This window comes from Lethenteron reissneri, chromosome 30 (assembly GCF_015708825.2).
Source record: "Lethenteron reissneri isolate LAM-NWPU_2019-01 chromosome 30, ASM1570882v1, whole genome shotgun sequence".
Classification (NCBI taxonomy): Eukaryota; Metazoa; Chordata; class Hyperoartia; order Petromyzontiformes; family Petromyzontidae; genus Lethenteron; species Lethenteron reissneri.
In genome coordinates this window covers 7,002,531-7,022,386 of record NC_083808.1, presented here as the reverse complement: position 1 = coordinate 7,022,386, position 19,856 = coordinate 7,002,531, and the positions used below count along the sequence as shown (strand labels likewise).

General features: G+C 45.5%; 1 protein-coding gene across 4 annotated transcripts in view; it reads left to right on the top strand.

Annotated features, from left to right (window-relative positions):
• Positions 1-19,856, top strand: part of FRMD4A (FERM domain containing 4A) — a 146,670-nt gene that overhangs the window by 117,081 nt on the left and 9,733 nt on the right. For all 4 annotated transcript variants that reach the window (XM_061562959.1, XM_061562957.1, XM_061562956.1 and 1 more), the window contains exons 13-21: positions 5,329-5,467; positions 6,393-6,534; positions 6,984-7,117; positions 8,457-8,579; positions 11,422-11,650; positions 12,650-12,718; positions 15,218-15,455; positions 15,979-16,140; positions 17,652-18,372. In XM_061562959.1, the coding sequence (XP_061418943.1) occupies positions 5,329-5,467; positions 6,393-6,534; positions 6,984-7,117; positions 8,457-8,579; positions 11,422-11,650; positions 12,650-12,718; positions 15,218-15,455; positions 15,979-16,140; positions 17,652-18,372 (1,957 nt within the window). The remainder of the gene's footprint in view (positions 1-5,328; positions 5,468-6,392; positions 6,535-6,983; positions 7,118-8,456; positions 8,580-11,421; positions 11,651-12,649; positions 12,719-15,217; positions 15,456-15,978; positions 16,141-17,651; positions 18,373-19,856) is intronic.

The following is a 19,856-nucleotide window of genomic DNA, read 5'->3' as shown; positions in this document are numbered from 1 at the left end:
GTCTTTTTTTCGTATGTAGCTCTAAATGGTACACTGTACAAAAGGTGTGAAGCGTAGGCCAAAACACTGGAAGAGCTTATCTTGTCGCCCTGAGGTCTTCCGCTGAGTTGTTTTGGCAACTCGGTTTTAAAGAGCCGAATCCAAAAGTAAATAAAAAGCTTCGGAAATATTTCGGTGGAAACTACGGTGCCAGGGTACATCTGCGTGAAGTGGACCAGCCCAGCGTATTGGCTTCGCATGGGTCCCGGTGTTTTATTTAAACCAGATGTATGTTTTTTGTCTCCCTACACTTCCTAATGGCCAGTTGGAGTAGACAGAGAATACAATGAACACTTAATGCTGAACGGGTTCTGCTTTCTGTCTCAAAAGTGGGGGGACGGAGTACTCTTGCAGAAGGGCATAAGTGTAATGCTTGGTTCTTTCGGTAAAGTTACGTAGAAGGGAAATAATAAAATAATAAAAATTTACAACAATAAAAATTCTGACGACGTTTCGACTGCAACACAAGCAATCAGGTGTGAAATCCACAGCAAAAAAATAATTTGTATAGTTTTATATTTTTATTATTTTATTATTTCCCTTCTACGTGAATTTACCGAAAGAACCAAGAATATGAATCCCTGCAGTCACGAAAGCTTTAAATCAAAATTTAAGTGTAATGCTGTTCCCCGAATGTTAGTGTTGTAGGTTGCAAGAACGCTGCACATATCTCCTATAAGCATCGATTATTGGTGGAACAGCCCAATGCTGGATGTAGTATTTGTGTGTGCGTGTCTAAGTATGAACTTACTGTATGCAGATGTGAAGTGGGGTATGAACCAACTGTATGTACATTTCACGTGGGGAGTGGTGGCGCAATGGTTAGCACACAGCGCTGCGAACCCGGCGACCCGAGTTTGGTTCTCGCTCACAGCCAACACCGGTGACGATTATCTGTACCCGTCATGGGCATCCCATAGGTCGACTCGGCCTCAAATGAGTACCTGGTGCGGTGTGTAAACCGGCTGGGTGTGGTGCTGGCCACCCCACCCCATCACAGCACTTGTCCCCCAGCAGTCTGCTGAAGGCTACCTGGGGGATCTTTGTACATTCGGCCACCTCGTGCCTATAAACACCAAAATAACTCAAGCCCCCCCCCCCCCCCCCATTACGCAATACAGTTTATTTCATAAGAATAGACCATTGTGTGCCAGCATTTGTCTAGCTCTTATATCTGAAAAAAATGCAACACAAATAACTGTGTTTTCCACATACCTCCAGAGTTAGCTTTCTACAAGTTCTCACAATAGGATCTTGAATGGAAATTCGATGCGCGGTATGTCATGGGAAATATGAGATTTTTTTTAAGCGAACACCAAAAACATTTAATTTAGATAAACAGTCTCTTATGTGACTTTCATGGAAGATGATCAATCGTTGTTTTCATTGGCGCCCTTCCCACGTCCAGTGGAAGGGAAAGAGTACCAATCAGCCCTGCTGCGATGTGAATTCCGATGCTCAACATAACAACAAAAAATGGGTTGGAAAGTCTCGGAGACAAAATGAGTCGTTCATTTTACACGAGACCCATTTTGTCCCGTGACATATACATCGAACGCACATGTTAATTTACAGGAGAAAATTACATTTAAAAAAACTAGCCTTCTGAAAAAAATGCACGTGTACCGTATTAAAAAAAACATTGGTAACAGTATATTTTACTTGTATAGTATATTCTAGTTGGCAGTCCTGCATTCACAACTAACCAGGTATATCAGACTTTGGCTCACGTTAGCTTTATGGATTTATTTTTAAATGCTGCACATGTATAACCGTTTGCCTAATCCACTGCTGCCCACCACATGGACCCTCCAGTCTATAATGGCCTGGTGTTTTGTTGTATGGTTGTCCTCCTATTTAAGCAATGTCCATGTCTCAAACCTGCTTAGCTTCCCAGATCTGATGAGAGCAGGTGCATTCGCGGGTGATGTGATCGTAAGCTGAAACATTGTACTTGACCATAATTAACGAGTTCAACACGAGTACAGATTTATTGACCACATATGCTGTGAAGGCTAGCGCACCATCATCCTTGTCAAAATATCTATTGGTAACTTGGAACGTTAAGTTTCCCACTGACTCAGGGCCACTAATGAGAGTATGTGGCACACTCGTGCTGACAGACTTTAGATTAGACTTTTGAATTTGAATAGGACTGACTGGAGCACACCATTACCTCCTGCTGACTTGGCCTGACTGTTGCTATTTTTAAAGAAATGCCAAATAAGTTCAACGATTAAAAAAATACTTCAAGGGGTTTTCAAGTATGGTTACGTCCACAGAAGTGTTGAGTGGCGTTTGCAACGGGTTAGCGCACTATGCACTGAACCGAGCCGTGGTCAACATCAATTGTGAGTGATGTATGAACAGCTCCTGGGCCGGTTCATGTATCACCCCTGCACTGACCAGCATGGTGAAATATGCTCAAACGACCCCCATGATTGACACGGCAAGGGGGGGGGGCCTGCTTCCAGCGGTCGATTGACAAAGAAGTGTAAATCATTGTCATAATTGTTTGCATTTATTTTTATTGAACAGGAGCCCATTTCAAGGCACGAGCGATAGGGGAAAGGGGTACAATTATTCCGCGGGCGACAAGCCCGAGGCCAGGTGCCCACGGGATAAGCGGAGGGAAGGGCAATTAAGCGAGTGTAGATGATCCCTATTATTGTTATTATTTATAATAGTGTACACACAGAATCTGAATGCTGCTGTGGTGTAATGGTTCGCGAAATGGACTTGTTATCCAGAGGACTCCGGATCGGTCTCATACTATTTTAATGTTTGATAGAGCGCAATCAACTCAAGGTGCTCGGCATAGTTTGTAAACCGGTGGCAGAATAAGAGTATTTAGATGGCAGGGGCGTGCAAGGGTTCAGGAATGAGTGACTGCGATAGAGGGTACTTTGGAATCACGAAAGGGTAAGGGAGGGACTCGAACGGATGGAAGAGGAAAGCGTATGAGCAACAGAGAAGTGGTAAGCAGTTGAAACAATGGTGCAAATTTCTCAAATCCCCTGTCTACCTAGCAACATAAATGGGTCCACCACGTATGCATGCATGTTGAACTTCTTTGCACTGTATGTAGCCAACCGTGCTACAGTAAGTTGATCGGCATATAGGGTGTGGTGGGATGAAGCGTGAACACTTTCACCTTGTCTTACACTGTCTGGCCAGCGTGGAAGAGTAGGTCAAATACCCTCTGGAGGAGATCTCCAGAGTTCAATCTCGCCTGAGGCTCTTCTGCCAGCAGTGCCATGAGCAAGCAATTGCAGGGCTGTACCTTTATATTACCTTACCTGGAGTAGTATATGTGAATTATGACCCTTTTTGTGATGCTCAACTCGAGGCAGGGCATGTCATTGTGCATTTCATGCTTTTAGACATCCCCAGCAGTCTGCAGGGATCTGAAAACTCGTAGCCATGCAACTGGGTATTTAAATCTGTCTGGGTGTCACTTTGCAAGGCAGGGTTCCATCCAATCACAAGCATAAGGCTGTCTCCTCAATACCAATAGCACTGCAATTATTTCCAGATGCTTTATTCCGAGCAGCTTGTAATGGGAAGGAATGTGGATACGTGCAGAGCCCAGCTGCCGGGCTTTAGCAACTGCATTAAAACAGCAATCTTTAGCACATATGCTTGTGTTTAGATGTATCATTATGGTTTGCTGTGCAGATCATTGCTGATGCCCACTGGAGGGCCTGCTCGGAATAAAGAATGATCTGCTCAGGATGCAAGGGTGTGGGCACAGAGTCACTCAGAGCTAGAGCCAAAACTGACTGCTGAGCAGAGGTCGCAAACGGGTTTTGATTCCTTACCCGTACCCATACCCGGCCGCACCAGGGTCGCAAATGGGTACCCGTATCCGTACCCGGCTGGGTACGGGTAGCCGTTCCCTACCCGTACCCGTGCCCTACCCGAAATGAGTGACAAACGGCTACTCACCAGTGACTCACGGCCTACCCGTACCCATACCCGGCCGCACCAGGGTCGAAAACGGCTACCCGTACCCGTACCCGGCCGGGTACGGGTAGCCGGGTATCGGGTAGGGTACGGGTATCGGGTACCTGGTTGCGATCTCTGCTGCTGAGTTCCCCGTGTGTGTTATACGAGTATGTGGGGAGCAGAGCCCAGCAACCTGAATTCGAGTGCTACTCATGCCGAATACCAGTGGCGGATATCGGACACTGGTCCTAGGCCTCCCGTCGGTCGATTTGGCCTTAGAATAAGTAGCTGGTGCGGTGTGTAAACATCTGCACCAGGGAGACAAAGGTGTCTGGGCCATGGTTCTAGCAACACCACCCCCGTCGTGTAACGCAGTGGCCTTAATAGGTGCTCACTGACAGCACTTGCTGTCATGGCCTGAAAAGGTATACCGGGGAACTGTAAATGACTCTCCTCGCATGTCAATATATGTATGCTCACATGCAATGACAGATGTAATGTGAACAATTTTTTTGTTAGGTAATATAATCAATCAAAATGTTTTGGTACTAACATATCAGGCAATAGTTTTTACCTTGGAAGAGTGACGGCTACCTTGAAACAGTGGTACAGTTATTAAACACCGTAGTCCCTTTGCCTGTCGAACAAGCGCACAACATTGTTGTAGTGCAACTTTAATGAGGCCAAAATATAATTGAGTCTTAAATTGGAAACCGACTCTCGTGGCAATTCATCGAATCACTGGTGGGCGGTGAATTGTGACATGAATCCTGTTCACCAACTACATTGCCCTTCTACCCTGGGAAAAGATTTGGGCTTAATATTTGAGCACCCTACTAAAGAGGGCAGTTAATGAAGGTGCTTCATTTTAATACATTCAAATTGACCCAATGAGCCACATCTGGCTCTCGCATAGACCATGTGTGAGCTCTGCATTAAAAGACAAATGTGTTTCCATGCTTGAGTCCAGCCATACTGCAGGTGCTGAGCAGCCAATTATTCATAGCGTTCTCCCTCCGGCCTCGGAGTAGTTAAAGACGCACGCAAGATATCGTTTAATATCCTGACATGATTCCACGAAAAGTGATTGAATTAAATTTCTTGAACACGGTAATACAACTCCCCGCACCATGCTTCATTTCTCTCTCTCTCTTTTGGATCACGCGAACATGATTTATAATTGTGCAACACGCTGCACGTGACGGTGGGCAAAATGTAAAATACATCACAGTGTATGCTCGGATTTATCCCGTTGTTTCATTTGCATGCAACCTACTTCTTGGGGAACTGCTTGTGTTCATGTGCCCATCTCTCCACACCACACCACCCCCTTCCCCGTAGGTTAACCGTGAGCAGACGCACTTTCGCACAGAGCGGCATCACAGTGCACACGTGGTACGCCAGCCCTGCGCTCATCAAGTCCATCTGGGTGATGGCCATTGGCCAGCATCAGTTTTATCTGGACCGAAAGCAGAGCAAGGTACGGCTGCGTGCATTGCTTCACTCCCTTGAGGATTTTTTTTGTCGGAGGTTAATCTCTCTTCAGAGTCTCGTGGTACGCGACTCCTTACCAAGTTAACGAGGTAAAGTAACAATGTCAGCTGTACGGTGTAGGCAGTGCTGCGTATCACTTCGACTTGGTGGTGTTTATTTGTCCTGCCCGCTTTTTCTTTACCACGTTGGCAGAGCGCGTGCCCGAAGGCCCGGATGCCAAGACGGTTAGAATCAAAATAGCACTCTTGAAAAGTTGAATAGATGAGAAGGAATGGTTCTTGAGCGGAGCAAGGATATAAGGACTTGTTTAAAGAGACGATGGGAGGGAGTGCCATAGGCGGGCAGCGCGAGGAGAGAAGCACAGAAAGAATTGTTAAATTTCCTGTTGTACGTTGGTTGGCTACCTCGCCTGGTGTACAGGAGGTCATAGGTTCGATCCCGACCATGATGTCTGTATATTTGGAGTTTGCACATGATGATAAGCCACTTAATTGAGCTATCATTTGTGATAGCCAGGTCACTTCTGAAAAATAGCTGCATAGCTCATTGGGCCTTACCTGGTAAAAAAAAACAAAGTTTAGGATCTAGTTTTTGTTTAGTTTGTCTCCTGGGGCCTCCCTTCGCATGAGTGGAGGATATTCTTAGGTTTTTTCGGTAAAGTCACGTAGGTAAAAATTTTAAATTAATAAAAGTAAAATAAAATAAAAATTCACGACGTTTCGGAGGCAACACAAGCTTCCGTCTTCAGGTGGAATTTTTATTTTATTTTACTTTTATTAATTTGAATTTTTTTACCTACGTGACTTTACCGAAAAAACCTAAGAATATGAATCCTTGCAGTCACGAAAGCTTCAAATCTAGAATGAATGGAGGAACCAATGAGTGACTTTATCTTCAACGTCTGTCTCAAGGCAAAGATCCCGGTGGCCAGGAGCCTCAGCGAGATCGCCATCGACCTCACCGAGCTGGGATCACTGAGCACGTCGGGCCTTGCCAGCATGGGCAGCGAGAGCAAGATTATCAGCGGCAGCGACGGAAGCCTCTTCTCGTCCGGTACGCAGCGTGCTGCTTCCATTGCTCTTTGTGTTTACTTCAGTGGGGGCATTCATATCTAATCGTTGCCCACCTAGAGCAAATGTCCATATGCATGAGTGCACTTGTGTGTGGAATGGTGAATCGCGGCTTTTTCGCCTGCGTTGCGTTTGAACTAATCCGTCCCTTCGTGCGTGCGTTTCCTCACTTGGCTGCCACTTCGCCATTGTGGCTTTGGCAAAGGATGAATAAAATTCTGGCCAATGCCTAAGTGCCAATTGTTAAGAAGGGGCATAACAGATGGTACCAATCAGATGAGGACGACCTGGGAGACTGATCCACTTCGTCAAGGGTGGGATGTAGTTGCACTTGAAAAAGAATTTGCAATAATCTCGCCTATTGCTTCCTGGAGCAAACAAAACATCAGGCGAATGCTGAGTTGTGTTCATCTTGTGAAATTCTGTTCGCAGGATCACAAGAGTCTGAGATCAGCCAGGAGGCACGGAAGGACCTCATGACGGCACTCAAGTCACGACGAGATGCCCTGGAGGACACCCTGAAACTCCGGGTGGAGGAACTTCGCCTTATCTGCCTGAGAGAGGCCGTGAGTGCAGCGCCAACAGCCCTTCCAGCCAGTGGTGACACTCGTATTTGTGATGTGCATGATCTTGCTTTACCCAGAGTCGAATTTGAAACAGTGGCATTATGGTTGCTGCAATGTGATATGAACTTTGCTGGCTATGTCTAACACTTGTGACAAGTAATATCGAAACCGGTGCTGACCATTTCACTAACCGGCACTGACCAGGCTGGTGAAGTATGACCATGAAGTATTGGATTGGAAAAGGGATGTTACGTGTTTTACATTATGTATGTATGTTGAACTTCTTTCACACCGTACATAGCCAAAACTTTGAATTAAAACTTTCGTGACTGCAGGAATTCATATTCGTTGGTTCCTTCGGTAAAGTCACGTAGATAGAAAATTATAAAAGAAGAAATAATAATAAAAATAGAAACGTCGTGAGTTTTTGGTTTTTATTCATTTGTAATTTTATTATTTTTATTATTTTTATTTTATCATTTTTATTATTTTCATTTTATAATTTTCTATCTGCGTGCCTTTACCGAAAGAACCAAAGAATATAGCCAAACCTGCTAATCGGAGGTGCAGAGGAAGCCCAAATTCGTATTTAACACAAAAAACATTTTGTTGAAGGTCTCCCTTGCATAAAATAAATTGTTCTCTATGTTTTCTAGAATTACTCGTTGCATGATATATTAACTTACATTTATTTGTTTTAGGATTAAATTATACATATTGTGAGGTAACTTACAAAAGATTTTTTTAAAAATGTGATGCAATGTTACGTGGACTATTTTCATAATAGCAAAAACCCGATTTCCTTATTAAAGCTTTACAGGAACACATTGTGAGGTGGTCTGGTGGCTTTGGGGGCCAGAGGATTGAGCGGGCACCACCGAGGTCATATTCCAATCTAGGAAGCTGAATGGATTCCAACCCGTAATCTCGCGTGGAGTGCGATGATAGTCTGAACGTGACTTTTCACTAAATTTTTTGCAAAATTTCCGCTGTGAGAATTCCAAAATATTTGATTCAAACTTTGAAAGCTGCACGATGAACTTTTTTGTTCCTGCAGCAGGGCATGTAGGGAAACTGTATAGATATCACAAGCTCTCTGGAAGAGATCTCACAAATAGTTTAGTGATATCTTCCTCTGGGAGCTGTCTAACATACGGTGTTATGCAGTGGTCAGCGAGGGTTGTCTATGGAGACGTCCTGTGACTTACTTGATCTCATGACATCACTCCAGCAGCGAAAAGATTACAAATTAACGCGTTCAAATAATCTTAAGTTCAGGATTTCTTGTGACCCCCTCCCACCCCTCCCACCCGCCCCCTGGATCGTTGTTGACTTTCAGGACCTGACGGGAAAGCTTCCCGAGGAGTTCCCCCTGGCTCTGGGTGAGAAAGCTCCGTCCGTCCGGAGGAGAGTGGGAACCTCCTTCAAGCTGGACGAGCACAAGATCATCATGCGCGGCGAGGTGAGCAGGAGGCTCGTGAATGAAATGACGACTCGGGTGTAATTTGCTCGATTAAGAGCAGCTTCCTTTGTTCAAATTGCGTGCATGGAATTGTGTACGAGAGAGTCTGTTACCCACAATGTTGTGCAAATTATATGTGCAACCCTCGCTGATCGGCATCGTCAAGTATGGTCAATCAAGCTCCACGATGACACCGCCTTCATTAAATAGCGGATTAATAAAAGGTCTGTAAATTCCAAGAGCAATATTGAGATGATATACCAACATTACATTTAGGCTAATGGAGTAAACACAACGGTGCAAAGTTGGCAACGATTTACGAGAAAAAATGCAAATTAGTTGGTTAAAATGAGACGAAGATAGGATTCTTGAACCAAAAACTCGCGAGATTCGGGAATGATCAGGAATTGTTGCTATTATCTGTCATAAGTGAATGTCCCAGGAAAAATAACAATAGCTTTTAGCTTTTCTGTCAGTAAACAGGTGTTGAGATGTTCAAACGCCAAATAGAAACCTTTTGCAAGGAATCAAGTCCGCATTAACTGCACATATATTGTCGTGAACGTGAAAACAAACATGCTCTGATAATATGTGCATTATCTATTTGGTGTTTGAACATCTTAACAGCTGTTTTATTGTCAGAAATGGTAAGACCTACTCTTAAATGTTATACTTTGATACTGGCAAAAAGGTCCCATCAATATCGGCACTTGAACTTAAACTGCATAAGTGACACTGGGGTGATATTGAAATGATTGATAACACTGGTCAACACACCTTTTCTGGCATAAGGTAATCCAAGGGTTTTAAGGTAATTTTGGGGTGCTGATTCCAAATCTGGCATCAGTTTTTGTCTATCACATCAGGTTTTTGAGATATCCAATATTGAATTTTCAATAAAAACTGCAGAAGAAAAATATTAAATAAATGTGGATATCTACATAAAATTATATTATAAACACACTATCCTAAAAATACAGCACCATATTTTAACACTAAAGCAGTCACTGACTCGCAACAACTTGCAATGATAAGTGACAGAGTTAATTTCGGGTAAAATCAATGAAAATGGGGTATGCCGATATAAAATGAGATGTGATAGAGCAAATCTGAGATCAGATTTGGAATCAGCACCCTGAAATTAGTCTAAAACAGCTGCAAAAGTCCAGGCCAGAAATTTTTTTTTTTTTTGTTGACCAGTGTAATGGGTTGAGTCATAGGCAGAGATGGAGGTGGAACGTACTAAACTTCTTCCATTCGGTGGGCATGGCTCAAAATGTGAACCAGAGATCATCTCTTGATATTTTTTATATCATGTGCAATCCATTAAATACCAATGAAGTGGTGGTATTTGAGTTTCTGTGCATGTGCATGTGTGTGCTTCGATGTTGATAGTGGTTAGCACGCTGCGATCCGAACCCAGCTAGCAGAGTTGGATTCCCGCTCACCAGTTACGATTATTTGAGCCGGTCCTGGGCCTCCCCTAGGTCAACTCAGCCTAAAATAAGTACCTGGTGTGGTATGTAAACATTGCCACTTGGGAGACAAAGGTGGCCGGGCGTGGTGCTGGCCACCCCCACCCCCTCATGTACCGTTCCGGCCTTCATAAGTGCTCGCGGACAGCACTTGCCCTAAAAGTTTGTTAAGGCTATACGGGGGATCTTTACATTTGTCTTGTGCTTGGCAGGAGGCTGGCCTGGAGAAGCTGGTATTTTGGCCCTTTGTGCATATGTCTGTGTGGGTGTGCGGAGCAAAAGTGTAGTGGTTACCACACTGTGCCACAAACTACGTAACCTGACTTTGATTCCTGGTCATAGCGAGCATATGTGGTGATTAACTGAACCGGTCCTGGGCATCATCTAGGTTGACTCAGCATTAAATGAATACCTCCTGCAGTGTGTACACATCAGCACTGGGGAGATATATGGCTGGGCATGGTGCTGGCCAGACCGTGTCCTCGTGCATCATGATGTCCTTAATAAGTGCTCGCCAACAACACGGACAACACTTGCCCCAAGAGTCAATTTATTTTCTAAATTTGAAGCTTTCGTGACTGCAAGGATTCATACTGTTAGGTTTTTTCGGTAAAGTCACGTAGGTAAAAAATATAATTAAAAGTTAATAAAAGTAATAGTGGAAATAAAATAAAATAATAAATCACGACGTTTCGGAGGCAACACAAGTCTCCGTCATCAGGTGGGACCCACTATTACTTTTATTAACTTTTAATTTAATTTTTTACCCTACGTGACTTTACCGAAAAAACCTAACAGTATCAATTTATTTTGTTCAAGAATACTTTTTTTAATCTCAATAGGTATTTGCATTGGTCTGTGTGTGTGTGTGTTGGCAGGAGGCTGATCTTGAGACACTGGTATTTGGGTTCATGTGCATGTGTCTTTGTGTGTCACTCTTTACGTAGCTCGACATTGCCATGAGGCTGACCTGGTCATAATCCTCCCCTATTATAATTATTTGGGGTAGAACTTAATGAGTTATTACTTACTTTAGGTACGAAAATATGCATTGATGTGAATTATTAACATGTTAAAGTCAGCTGAACCACGATACAGTCCCTTTGACTCGGTGAGAATGCATCTCATTGTGCAATTTATTTATTTAAGTAAAGATGACAACAGTGTTATGAAGTTAGCTTAACATAAAATATATTCTATTTGTCAATAATATTTTTTTTCTGAATGGCATTTGCAATGTGTGGTCGCGTGTGCTTTTGATGTTGGTAGGAGGCTGAGCGTGGAAGGGCCAGTACTTGGTCTCGCGCGTCAGTGCCTGTGTGTGCGCGTGTCTGCGTCTGTCCGCGTGTGCGCCTGGACGTTGGCAGGAGGCTGAGCTGGAGAGGCTGGAACGAGACTTTGCCATCCAGTCCCAGATCACGGAGGCAGCCAAGCGCCTGGCCAGTGACCCTGGTGTGAGCAAGAAGGCTCGCAAGCAGCGCAAGTCCTCCTACCAGAACTCGGTGCGCAAACTCCAGGACATCGAGGCAGCCATCAACCAGTACCGGCTCCGTGCGGGGCAGGAACCCACGAAGAGGACTTCCCACATCGGAGATGGTGATGACTACATTTCACCATTACCATATTATTGTAAGACACACTGGCTTCCCTGGTAGATTAAAGCACAAGCTGCGTCTTATAATCCGGTTGCTGCGCGTGTGTGTACAAGACAATATTTGCATAACTTTAATGACGCCGGGCACAAAATGTGGGGTGCGTCATAATTTCCGGAGCATCATATACAACAGAGAATAGACGTTTATTTGAAATCGAGAGTTGTGTCCTTAAAGCTACCCTTCTCCCATTTTAAGTCAATACTAAAGACATTAAATTGTATTTTCAAATCTTCCTTTGACAAAAAATACTTGTAGACTGAACGCCCTTTTGGCTGTTTTAGAAGATTTATATCCATTTGTTTGTCATCCATAAGAATAGTGTATTTCCAAACATACAAGAAACATATAGTAGCCATCATGTGCGTATACAATAGTTATTCTATTTAATAAGATTGTCGACAAATTAAATAAAGGACGGTTATGTGGAGTACAATTTTATAATTTGTGGTACAATTTATGATTTGGAGTGCATCTTGATCATCTTTCAGTAGTTGTTTAATTTATATCTAAACAGATGCAACGGTGTGAAGTATTAACGTGCTGAATTAAATTGGCCCAATGACTTACATTCCCTTTAGCTCTACGATTAAGTGAGATTGTACATCTTGCTATGCGACCAAAACAGGGTTCACGATACATATAAAACATGGGTTCGGAATAAAGGTGATGGCAGTGTTAAGTTAGCTTACGAGAGGATAAACTGCATTTGTCAATACCACATTTGGTAAATGGCAGTCTACCAAAACTGTGTTAATGTACACTTTGGGTATTCATTACAGGCTGAGAGCCATAGAGGGCAGTTAATGTTGGCATTATTCAATCAAGGGGCAAGCAGCATCAATATTAAGTGTCGCCATCAATCATTATACTTTTAATTGCATCGGGTGCGGTGCAGCAGTGATTGGCTTAGAGATGTCTTGCATCTCTTTTCTCTTTGCAGAGGAAAACATTCACTCTGACGTGCAGTCAGATGGCAGCTCGCTCGCCGAAGCCTCGGCTCTGGAAGACGGTAAATACATTTCCGCTCGCTAGAACTGCACACGCCAAAGATTGGCAGCAACAGATTCCAATAATAGAGAGAACAAGCAAGTCATGTAGAACAAATATACGCTCTACGTATGCATTATTTTCACGTAAAATGACATGAATGTTTATATACGTATACTTGATAATTTTGCAAGGACTTGAAATTCTAATATTTGTCAATATAGTAATGTATATACACTCATTAATTGGCTGAAACTGTCTTAATATACAGAGGACTGCAGTGCTTGGGCAATTGTTGGCAGCAGCTGGCAGCCTGGCTGCCTTTACGCTTGTCTGTGGTTCCTCATTGCCTCTGGGTCATTCTCTCTGTTTGAAAATGAGTGAGTGTTGTGCGGTGCATGGCAAATTCAATGCAGCGTTAAATTATTATTAATACGTGCTGACCCCACTCCGCCTTCACGCAGCCGCACTGACCAGCATGGTGAAGTATGGTCAAACAACCGGCGAATATTCTGTGGTGTGGTGATCCGTCACCCAGCAGTAGACTGATGTGGCTTATAAATTATTATAATTAAGTATGCCTTCGTTGCAGTGTAATTGATAGACGGACATCGGGCTTACATATAAATATTATTATGCTATCAAGTTGCTGCTACTTCATTGAATTTGTGCATAACATGACAATTAAACTTCATACTCAGTTTTTTTTACTGTCACTGAGAGGAAAAGAACATGTCAGCTGACTGGCCAAGGAGATCCTGAAGAAGGCCAGTCAGCCGAAACGTCGAGATCTCCCGTTGAGTTTTAATAACAGAATTAGATGCTGCCCCAGTGTAATGGGCAGCACACTGAACTTCCAGAGCAATCCAGAGCAGAGGTCGCAACCGGGTACCCGATACCCGTACCCTACCCGATACCCGGCTACCCGTACCCGGCTGGGTACGGGTACGGGTAGCCGTTTGCGACCCTGGTGCGGCCGGGTACGGGTACGGGTAGGCCGTGAGTCACTGGTGAGTAACCGTTTGTCACTCATTTCGGGTAGGGTACAGGTATGGGTAGGGAACGGGTACCCGTACCCGGCCGGGTACGGGTACGGGTACGGGTACCCATTTGCGACCCTGGTGCGGCCGGGTACGGAATCAAAACCCGTTTGCGACCTCTGATCCAGAGTTTGCCGGTTCGATCTCCCGGTGCGGCAGTTTAAACCGTGAGCAAGTGTCCGTAAATTCCCCCGCCTTTGTTCACCCAGCAGTATAAATGGGTTCATCACAGTGGGGGAAAAGTGTGCATACTCCCACCTCTTCCAAGTTGTCTGGCCAGTGTGGAAGAGTAGGCCAAACATATCATCTGGAGTTCCTTCTGACAGAGGCCTTTCCGTCAGCAGTAGCGCGTGAGCATGAACTTGTGTGGCTGCGTTTTTGTGCCTGCTGTATATCTAATTAAAAAAATGTTCTGTCTGCTTCTTACATGTGATTTTTTTTCTGTGCACATGAGTCATTATGATTCATACTTTTGATGTCCAAAATTCATGCAGTGAGGCTCTTTTTTTACAGTATTTTTCCTAACCTGAACCATACAGTTTAAAAATGTTGTGGTCATAATGCCTATTTTTGCATCTGTAATATATTAACGATAGCTGCTATACATCGCAGCTACAAGGGTGGTTGAGCATTATTTATTACATATATATATACATATGCCAAATTGCCTAGAATCTACCTAATCTCATCAGATCTCAGACGTCATTCAGGCTTGGGCATGGATAGTCTGCATATGGGTCGCCACCGTGTACAAATGGGTTGTCATATGGAGTGCGGGTGCAAACAAATCCATTGTTGTACTGCACTTCCATTCTCTATGTCCCTACGTGTATGCTCCCCACCTTGATGAACCTGTGTTGATCGGCGTGATGAAGCATGGTCAAATAACCCTCACGAACCACACCGTGTGGACGCCCTTATCCAGTTGTGAATTCGCTTAAGGTTGTTCGTGTGCAGCCTCGCAACTTATCGTTCACGCCACTGCTTACAAAATACCTCCTCTCGAGGGGAGCTTTAGAGAGCCCCACCAGAGTGTATTTTGGCCTACTCCTCCACCACGCTGGCTGAGTCACCTTGGAAGAGTTGGGCGTATGCCTATTTTACCCCACTTTAACGCGACTTGCTGATCGCTTAACTGTGGTGCCCAGATTTGTGAAAAGAGCTCCATAGCTTATCGGATTCCTCCAGCCTAAATAAAGATTCTGATTCTACTTCTGGGTGGACACAGCGTAGACATTTAAAACACGTGCCCGTCTTTTTTAACTTCCGTGCAGGGAGGTCAAACCGGCGACCTCTGGATTACAAGTTTAGTGTGCCAACCGTTACACTGCAGTCTGTACGTGGTTATAATGCCTGTTTCTGCGTCTGTAGTCGATTAACAATGGCTGCTTGCACCGTGTTGCTGCAAAGGTGGCCATGAGCAATTCATCAGTCCGCATGCACGATTTCTCTCCTCCCCGACACGTCGCTCCTCCCCGCAGAGGACTCCCCGCGCAGCAGCCTGCTCTCCTCGCTGCTGTCCCCGCAGCGTCTGGTGCCGCCGCTACTGGGCGGCTACGCCCGGCCCTCTCCGCCCACGTCGCTCGAGGGCCTCCGCCGGCAGCAGTCCTTCCGCGGAGACCCCTCCTCCCCGTCCAAGTCCGGAAGCTGGGCCGAGTCCTCGCTGGACGAGTCCTACGATCGCCCTCGCAAACCCCTGCTCCGACACACCATGTCCAGGTGACAGGCATCGCTCCTTGAGGCCACGTGAAATATAAAAAGCTCCTTTTTATATATGTATATACATACGCATATGCAGGTATTGCCTAGACCAGTGGTCGACAACCTGCGGTTCTGGAGCTCTATGCGGCTCTTTAAGGACTGCTTTGCGGCCCTGGAAATATTGAGTCTATTCATACTATCCGAGTCTTTTACCGAATTCTGAAAAGATGGCTCTTGTTATTTTAGTTGCTGACCCCTGACCAGTATACCATGGAAGTCCAGTTTACCGTGGCAGTCCAGTTTACCATAGGCAGGGGTCAAGCAATGCGTGGCTCAGGAGGTGCATGCGGTGCTTTGTGGCTCTTGAAATATTGAGGGTTTCCCCCACCCCCCAAAAAAATGGCTCTTATTATTTTGGTTGCCGACCACCTGGCCTAGACCATAGTGGCATTGCCTAGAGCTGCAGTGTTGCTCTGTGAATGGCGTATAGAAGGGAGACAGCTTTGAAAAGAGCGCTTGCTTGCTGGCTTGTATCTCACAGTCCCTTGGGAAGTCCATCGCACCAGCCGGGCTGCCAGCGAGCTAAGGGAACGGGCTCCCTGCAGAGCAGCCCGGTGAAGGCCGGTCCTCGCTGGGACTCGTCCAGCGTGCCATCCACTCCAGACGCACGTACTCGTGCCATACCCTTCAGCCAGCACCAACGGTCAGTGTCTAAACAGCCCCGGTTATCGTGCTATTGAGGTGACAACGCTGAGCTGCCAACTCTGTCATCATGCACTCAAATCTGTGCTCGAACGAGGTTCTCAAGTGTAGAGAGTTGATGGTCCCTGCCCAGCCAACAACGACTGTGCGCACAAAAACATGACGTTAAATTTGGTTAGGCGCATAGTTTGGCTAAATACCAGCTCTGAGAATTCGGAATATAACTTCTCTTAGAAGCAGAAGTAGTTGATAAAGTACTGCACCATACTGTGTAGAACGAAAGTGAAATGATGGGATTTCAATTGGTAGCTCTTTGCTATCTGCTTCTTTCTCCAATGGAGTATGGTGCAGCATGATATGATGTCTGACAACAGAATCGGGATACAATTTTTGGAAAAGATTCAAAAGATTTTAGAAATTGCCAATTACTACGAGCAGTCATGAGTAGGATTTTTACGACGCACCGATTCATAGACAAAAAGCTAATTTTATGCTCACATTGCATGGATCATATTCTGCATGCGCGGGCATAAATTATCTTAGAGTGAATATTTGATGGGTTCACGTGGTCCCTGCAGCAACTCTGGGTTCTATATGAATAAAGTGGAAATAAATAAAAGATACAAAAAATCAGTTCTTACGTCGAATCATGACACTCAAACGAAATGCAAGGTGGGTAAATCTTCACATGTCTCTTCTTGACGTACATAGTTTGATCACAAGGTCTTAACTATAACCGTGCCTAAAATGTCGAATGTCTGTACCTTGTAAACAGTCCTCAGATGTTGGCTATTAAGTTCAATATAAATGATGTTCATTTCAAATGTTTTGTCTCGTGTCATAAAGACCATCAAATACATTTTTTATGAAACATGAAGTTATTTGGCAGTTTAAATTTACTTAGGAAAAATAAACATTTCTATGATTGTGGAAAGACAAATCCACACACCACTTAACTGACACTCTCTATTCTATCGATCCAATCACAGGTTCCTTAAGAGATGTCTCAGGGGTAGAGTGAGCAGCTTGCAATCCAAAGGTCGCTGAGTTCAAATGCTGGTTCAGGGTCGACTCAGCCCATCATATCTCCTTGTGGAATTAATTATCAGTGATTTGTCATGGATAAACTCGCCCCTACCATAGCAATGTATAATTACCACCACTTGAGCCGGGTGGTAAACAGGAGATGAGCACTACCTTAGTACGAAGTCAGTTTTACTGTTGACAGCTTAAGTTTTAGGCGCCGTGATGGTTTGATGTTAACTACCTAGCCGAGTATACAGGAACACATGGGTTCGATCCAAACCCTGACGCCTGCATATTGGAGTTTGCATGTTCTCCCCGTGGTCACGTGGATTTTTCTCTGGTTCCTCTAGTTCTTCCTTTCACATTTAGAAAAATGCGTTTAAAGTATTTGACTGCCATACATTTCCACGTGATAACGAGCAACTTCGTTGAACTATCATTTGTGGCCAGGTCGCTTCTGACACCTTACCTTCTTGCACATTACAGATGGTTCGAGTCCACTCTTGGCGGGCAGCAGCAGCAGAAGCATCAGCAGCAGCCTCTCCCGGCCGCCCACCTGCGCCAGCGCAGCTGCAGCCTGGAGTCTCAGAGCCAGCTGCTGGTGTCCGAGGGCACGACGGTGGCCGGCGGTGACCTGAGCTGCGGCACGGGCACAGTGTCGCGCAGCAGCAACAGCTCGGAGCTGCCGCTGGACGACCGCTCGTCCTACACCAGCCAGTCGAGCTCCGAGTGCGGCTACTACGGCGGGCCGGGCCGCACGCCGTACGACACGTCGCGGCTGGGCCGCCGCGCGTCGGCGGGCGGCGCTGACCCGCGGGCGCTGCAGAGGCACCGCTCGGCGGAGAGCCTCGTGTCGGAGGCGCGGGGCGAGATGCAGGGCGCCGACGGCGGGGGGTGCGGCGGCCCCGGCGGCGGGGGGGGCGGCCCCGGCGGCGTCGGCGGAGCGCGACGCGCCGGCCTCTACCGCTTCCCGCACAACCTGCCGACGTCGCAGTACCGCGTGAAGGAGTACCCGCTGTACGCGGACCGGGCGGACGGCTCGCGCTGCGTGGTGCGCAGCCTGGAGAGCGAGCGCGAGGGACACTACTGCGTGAAGGCGCAGGTGCGCACGTCGCACTCGTACACCGCCGGAGGGATGTACCGCGAGAGGGTCGCGCGCCAGGAGGGCGGCGCCATCGTGCACTCCATCACTCAGTCGCGCTCGCAGGTGAGGCGGGGGGGGGACACCTCTCTGCGTGCCGTCATGCAGACGTTGATGATTCGAATGAAAGCGTTTTGAAGAGGAGACCATTGTGTTTCCGAGGCCATTTTTTGTTGTTGAAAAATGGCGGCGCATTTTCGGCTCAGTATGTTGGGGAAATGACACGAGATTTTTTACGGGCAATGTCTTTGTAAAAAAGATGTTGTTGCTAGATTCCCGAATTGCATCTTGAAGGTATTTTTCATACCTGCATATGAGTTGTTACCTCGGAGGTACAAAACAAACTGGGACATTGTCTTGAGCGGTGTATTATTTATTATTTATCATTGAATTGTCAAAGAAACTGGACTCCTAATGGCAAAACTAGGACTACCGGCAACTCTCAGTGCAGTGCCAGATATTTTGTGAGCCGTCCATCGCCCCTGTTTCGTTATCAGTAATGTACACCAAGGTGGCTAGGTTGCTGCCAGACCTCATGCCATTATCGAGTGCTGAGCCGGTGTAAACGAATGCTGTTGCCCTATGCCCCCAGGGGAAAGAATAGGGGTTAGGGTCCGGCTCTACATTGGTTAGCACAGAGTTCGGACCAAACAGATGGTTTGAGAAGTAAAACTATCATGACAGAAAACTGAGCACTGACCAAAAATTCATTCATGGGTGAACAAATATTCAGGGAGAACATATAGTCCCTGCACTGGCCCCCCGATAAGCTTCCGGTGTTGAATCTGGGCAGCCATCTGAAATGAAATCGTGTTCTCAAGTCGCAGTGAAAGGATAGGCAGCCCGGGCATGAATGACCGTACAAATAAACCGGTAATATTAGATTTGGTTTTTCATTTCACTTGGCTTACTCCAGTTGTGCCAATTTTAAAGTTTAGTATAATTGACGCTCAACATTTATAAGGGGCCAATTCAAGTGAGCTCAGAAACTTCATGACGGCATCTTCCAGGGCTGTCCTTGTACATGTTGGTATATTGTTACCGGCGACGGTTCTGAATTGGGTACGTTTTTGCCTTATGACATGGTGCCAGTAAGGACAATTGGAATATAACTTGGAGGAAAATTGTTTAAAGATGTGCGGTGGTATTGTGGTAGATGCTATTAAGTGTGGCGATGCAATTCCACTGTAGAGGGATTGCACTCAAATGGCTGGAGCTAGAGTTGGTGCTGATGATCTTTTCCTTTCTTTGTGTCACACCTGAGAAATGAGAAAAGATGCTCTCTCATATGCTCCCAGTTGAACAATCAACAACATTTCCTGACAGACCAGTGGGTTTAAACTTTTATGGCACCCGAATGCCAGATGGTGTTGTGCCTCCCCAGAGGGGACAGAGCAAGTGATGCTTACAGAGAGACTACTGAAATGGTAAAAAAAAAATCTATGAGTTATGTCTTAGAATATAACTCAACATGTAAAAAATGCTAGTCGTCAGTCGCTCACATTGACCAGTGCAATAGATTTCACAATATATCAGCCACGCTTGTAAGT